Source organism: Haliotis rubra, unplaced genomic scaffold (genome assembly GCF_003918875.1).
Source record: "Haliotis rubra isolate DU_JTF1 unplaced genomic scaffold, ASM391887v1 Scf47, whole genome shotgun sequence".
Classification (NCBI taxonomy): domain Eukaryota; kingdom Metazoa; phylum Mollusca; class Gastropoda; order Lepetellida; family Haliotidae; genus Haliotis; species Haliotis rubra.
In genome coordinates, this window is record NW_025767157.1 from 1,684,759 (window position 1) to 1,690,944 (window position 6,186).

A 6,186-nucleotide genomic window follows, 5' to 3' on the forward strand; every position below is an offset into this window, starting at 1 on the left:
CCATGTGTACACAATATTGACAATCCTAGTAATATGTGGAAAAATGAAAAGATCCATCCTTGTAGCATGTACATAAAAGTTTATTTCTGAACATACACTGACATATACTGTCATATTCTTATATATTACTAACACCACAAACATTTCATGTCTGGAATTACAGTAGTTATGTGTATTAACATATAAATTGCTCGTGATTCTCTAGCATTTGACTGGCTATCAACAATAAAACAAATTAGGTCAGGATCACAAAGTTGTCACAGTTTCCTTGCATTACTGAACTCAACAATATGACTGATTTCATCTTGTTATTTTCATCTGTTTCATAAGAATTGGTTTAATGGAGACTTTGCTTTGCAGAAAATGTGCTCTGTGGACCCATCAAAGTTTAGTTCTGTATGGATTTACACTGTGCACATTTTGTTTTATATTTATCCCTCAAAAACTGAAAAACTGGAAAAAGAATTTGAAGATCATACTTGAAAAGTATTGCATGTTCTTATTGACAATGGTCACCTTATAAATTCCATGAAAATAATTACATGACTACACACAAGAAATAATATGGTCTATTGTTATCATACAAACATGTACAATGCCCTGTGCACTTAAAACTTCCAATATGAACACGTCTCAGTGTTTCTATAACACCTAGTTTAACGCCATTTCAACATTATTTAAATCCTGGGGTTTCAGCTTGACACGGCTGGAGACAGCAACCGCTTTGGTGAAGCTCATGAGTGAGTGACACCAGAAATGAGTTTCACACTCACCGATGTGGGGAATCGAACCCGGGTTCTCAGCGTGACAGGCAAACACTTAACCACTAATCTAGCCCCGACGCTCCCTCATGAGTATGAGTTTAATGCTGACAAATACATGCTCATAATCAGGATGGTATCAGATTTCCATGGCTTGTCGCCTTAGGGCAGCAGGGTATGATGCACTAAAATACTGGCAGTCAAAGCATGGAGACATCAGATATGGACAAACTGCCTCAGTAAAAACAAAGACAGTTTCTCTGTGGTAACCAAAGGTATTTATCACAAACAGGTTTTTTTCATGCACGCACAGTTAGCCTGCCAAGGTGGTGCAATTTTCCATCAGTATCAGCTGTTTCTTCTTCCCAGAGCCCTTGACTATTTACAACATAAACACACAGTCCATCAGCATGGTGGGCTCACACTGCTGTACCTCTCTCCAAGTTCTGTTTAATCTCAGCTGTGTACGATCCATAGAAACGTTCCAGTTTCTTGTTGAACTTCATGTTCCTCTCATTGATGTAATCAATGTCTGCATCTTCGTCAAATGTCCGCCTGCGACTGTACTTAGATCTCTTCTCAATCCTGAAGGAATAAGAGCAAGTTACACACACACGTCCTTAATCTACTGGTACATGCACTAAAAGGATCAGACTTGGCTCTTACATCATTTACACTCCATTTTAGTCTTAGAACATAGACACGTTTTAGCTGATGTTAAGACCACACAGAATATTACTGGACTAGAGTTTTTGACTAGTGCCTAAAGTCAGACTGCTTCTGGACGAACAATGGAAATGTGTAGCTGCAGACTTTAATAAATCATTATTGATGTTCACATTCCATACATTATACATTGCTATAATAGGTTTATTTCTGAAAGTGTATACTGTCATTCAAAACAAATATATGTAATTCAGATGACAAAACACACTCCAGGCTCAGATACACATGATATTGAAATTCATGCTTCATCCTTGTCAGGATTATTACATTTATTTTCTCTTTTATGGTTCTTCGAAGTTCTACCTGTACTTTTCTAACCAGCCAATTATGAAGTACTGGCCCTAGATTTTCGACTGACTGACTGAGTTTAGTTTTACGCCGCTTTTAGCAACATTGTGCCCATGTGGGGAATCGAACCCGGGTCTACGGCGTGATGAGCCAACGCTTTAACCACTAGGCTACCCCACCGCCCCTAGATTTTCGAAGCTCTCTTAGTGTTAAGATGGCCGTCAGTGCTATACATTAACATTAACTTTAGCTTTAAAAGAACTTGAAAATCGTGGCCCTGAAAACTATTCTTCCTGACAATACTTACTAAAACACAAAGAGAAAATATGAATTAAGTTTAGTTGTTTTCTTTGCAACTTACAGTGTAATGTCTTATGCAGCTGTATTCAAGCCATAGTACATTGCAGAGTAAACAATCTGCTCTGGGCTAGAAAATGCAGTGACTGACATAATGAGCAACGACCCAACCTGTACAACAATGCTATGTTGGTTGGGACCTATTCTATTAACAAGGAAGCCCCGTGGTGTGTATGAGGACAGTTTAGATGAGGAGTAATGGTATACTGACTGTTTCTCAAGGTCCACAACCATGCGGTCCACGGCCTCCTTGGTGTCCTTCTGCTGATGCAGGCCCAGGGTGTTGGAAGTAGCGTAGAAGTCATCACCACTGTGTAGAGAGGCAGATGTTAGTGTACAACCATTAGGTATCACCTCTACAATAACTGCTGAAATTACCACCACTTTAAAAAACAGACATTGAACAAAACATACACGTGTCAAATCAAACATGCATAGAAATCTTCACCACTTTCAAAAACACTTGTGACAAAAAACTCAATATAAAGAGGGTGGAGACAAAGAAAAAGAGGCAGAGACATTGAGATTTTTTATCACGACAGATATTGTTCAATCAGTGCTTAAAGACAGCAATTTTATACTCCTAACCAAAGTCTAATGAATGATTTACAATTTTGGGGTCAGATGTGAGCTTGTTGGGGACAGAAATGTTCCTTTTTGCAATAACTATGCAGAAGTAAGTGGAGGGTACTCACAGCTTCTCCTTCTGTCTGTCAACCTCCTGCATGTTGGGCTTCATCTGCTTAGTGAGGGTCTGATACTGGCGGAATGTGGCCTGCTCATAATCTACAAAATAACAATAACGTCAGGATAAGTTTGAAATGAAGTTTCCCACTTGTATATAACATGCTACTTGTAAATACTAACTGTCTTAATAAACTATATCTCATATTATATTTTAAGGTAAATAAATGTCGAAGGAATTTAAAGGTGAAGAAAAGATAACTTGTTCCAGGTGCAGTGAAAGGCAAGTCATTGGGAGGCAGGCTGCTGTTGGGGGGAGCCTGGGGGCTTCACATTGTAAGGAGTTACATGGTGTACCATGACATAATCCACTTGATTAATCACTGTTGCAAACAAAGTGGTGGAGTATAGTGAATCAGAATGAGGGTCGTCTTACCTGCGAATCCTGTATCAGGGTTTTTCTTCTTCTTCTTCCTCTCCCACCTCTCGGCTTCGTCAGCACCGACATCCAGCAACTTGACTCTGTCAAATACCTCTCCTCTCTCCTCACACTCCTGCATAGCGAGACAGAAACATGTAACACCCACTCCTAGTGACACACACAAGCTTTATTACAACAAAACAATCATACAACTTGGCACTAGTCCCTTAGTCATCCCTCCCATAAGCCAGTTTGTCTGATATTACAGGTAAACCTATGTGGAAGTAGAATTTCAGGCTTTTAAAGGTGATCCATTTAGTCTCTGTTCAGACTAGAAAACCAACATTCCTTTGACAACTGCTGAGTTATTGTTGTCATAATTATATACTTCACAGTCATTGTAACACAATTGGAATAGTATTTATACAGTATCTGTTTCAATACGATGCAGGTTTGTTCCAACTTTAATTTCACAACAAACAGATCATGGCATTGTCAATGGCATGAATGCCAGGCAATGGCATGAATAATTTAACAAAGGGACACAACTCTGTAGCTAAATTGATGATTGTCCTGCAAAGCTGTTACCTTCTTCTTTCTCTCAACTTCCTCCTCCCATTCTGTCCTCATCTTCTTGGCCTCGAAGTTTTTGGGGCGTTTCTTTCTTTCATCCTCAGCTACAACTTCCTGGTGATTCAACTTTCTGGCTTCATTCTGTATCAAGTATACATTGACTAACATGGTGACATACGTCAACAACATAAATATTTGTTGTTGACTGCAGCATTCAGCAGTATCCCTGCCATATGACAAAACATAGACCATCGAGGCTGGACCGACCAATCCAGTGATGGCAAGTATGAACACAGTCACACTGTCGGGGTACCATGACATGCAATTTACAAAGTTATTGAATCTGTAGGGGTAACAACAATATCACTAATATATAGTGTGTGAGGAATTGTTCTTACATACACATCAGGAAGATTTATTTATTTGAATCAAGTTAATTTTCAATCATCAATGGTAAAATATGTATGCTTAGCCAGTTTTTGATACACTGACTCTCTACGCTACCTTTTTGAATGGTGACAGGTGAGGTGAAATAGGGTTTAACGTCGTACTTGAGAATATTTCGCTCATATGACAACGTGCATACGAGTGTATGTATGGCAGCTTATACTAGTCCAGACTTAAGCTGTTTTTATAGTGCTAGCTCACTGAGATAAAATGCCGCAGTTAAGCATGAATACCCCACTTAGACACATTATACTGACTCTGAGTCGACCTTGTTATACCCATTAATGCAGAATGCCAGACAGGTACCAACAAGTACCATACTTTAAAGTCTTGAAACTGCTAGTATATCTGATAAAGTGAAGGTGGTGATATCTTGTGTACTATTGTAATTGTACTATTCTTCGACAGTGGCATGATTCAAAATACAAAATCATAATGACATACTTTACATTCAATTTATAAATTTTAAGAGATGAACTTACAGTATTGTTACAGATTGAAAGGATGTTTGTTTAAACAATACAATATCATGTGATCTTGTAAATGTGCTGAAAGCTAAGATAACAAACAAACCATTTTGAGTTCCAGGTCTCGAAGTCGATTCATTCGATCAAATTTTCTCTTTGCTGATCCTTGTGCCGATGGTTTCTCAATTGTGCTGGACTGAAAATGCAATTCATTACAAAGATTACAACAAAATAAGATAATGTTTCATACATGGACAATTACACAGTGTCAAATATAGTTACACTCAAACACCATATACTGTATACTCAATGATAAGCGTATCAATAAGTAACCTTTGTCCAACTTAAGGATCAATCTGTAAGTCATCTTATTAAGAGCCCCCAACAAAATCTAAAAACATATGCAACAATCCATATTGCCTTGTGTAAAATTATGGATCTATTTTTACAGGAAACAACTGCACTAAACATGCTAAAGGGGTATAAATTTGCCACATAATATTTGATCAAATGAAGCTTCAACTATTATCAGCGTATCGGTGAAACTGTTGCCGCTCTCCACATCCGGGTATTTAGTATGTGTTTTCGACGATGTGCCATACTTTTCGTTCTGCACTGCGAGGGAGTACGTGTTGTGATCATGTGGCTTCCTATTCATATATTGCCTGTCACTAGCAGACAACTGATATTACTGAAATTTCGCTTGCTATTTTTTTAATATAGGCAGTTGATTTTGCATCTGAAGTGGTAATACAAATCTCGGGTAAATGATATTGATGTTTCTTTTCTTTTCGCCTGTAAACACCGCTTGAAATATATTCTATTTATTAGGATTATTTCGATGGTTTAGGGTTAGGGTTTGGGGTTAGAATTTAGGGTTAAGTTTAGGTTTAGGGTTAGGTATTGGCTGTTTATAAAAAAAAACATTGGCGTGTACTATTCTTAGGCATAGAATGATCAAAAATAAATAGGGGGGTTACGGGCGGAAATCTTTCCGTCGTGACACCATAGTTTCTAAGATGATTTTCATGAAGTTAGTGATGTGACTGTGAAAACGTTAATCATTATAAAATGTCATCCTATATGTTATGCTGTGTGTGGATAACGTAAATAGGTAAAACAACGTCTCGTTATACTTTGTTTTCCTGTTTATCACAGATCCACCAGATAATCGTTATCATTTAGCCTAAATGTCAGGAAAACAGTGTAGAATTGTCCGAATGAATCCAATATTTTGAAATCCATCTTTGGTTATGTTGTGGTTTATTAAGTTAGGTTAGAAAGTACACACCGAAGCCATGATTTCTTTGGGGAAGACTGCAAGCTCAAAATGTCACTTTTCTTTTCACGACTGTGTTTCCAGAGCTCCACGCACCATTGATATCACTCGCCAACGGATTCGTTTGCGGTAAATGAGAGAGCATGTGATGTTTAGAGTCTTAACCAGAACTATTTTCTTGGA

At 38.0% G+C, this 6,186-nt stretch overlaps 1 protein-coding gene across 1 annotated transcript; it reads right to left on the bottom strand.

Moving 5' to 3' along the window:
• Window positions 1-62: 62 nt before the first annotated feature.
• On the bottom strand, window positions 63-6,135 carry LOC124290653 (pre-mRNA-splicing factor syf2-like). The gene is made up of 7 exons (XM_046727439.1): window positions 6,016-6,135; window positions 4,831-4,920; window positions 3,826-3,951; window positions 3,253-3,370; window positions 2,828-2,918; window positions 2,344-2,442; window positions 63-1,346 (listed from the first exon to the last, which is right to left on the bottom strand). Exons 1-7 carry the CDS (start codon window positions 6,022-6,024, stop codon window positions 1,181-1,183), a joined length of 699 nt encoding a protein of 232 aa, XP_046583395.1. The 5' UTR covers window positions 6,025-6,135; the 3' UTR covers window positions 63-1,180.
• Between the last annotated feature and the right edge of the window lie 51 nt (window positions 6,136-6,186).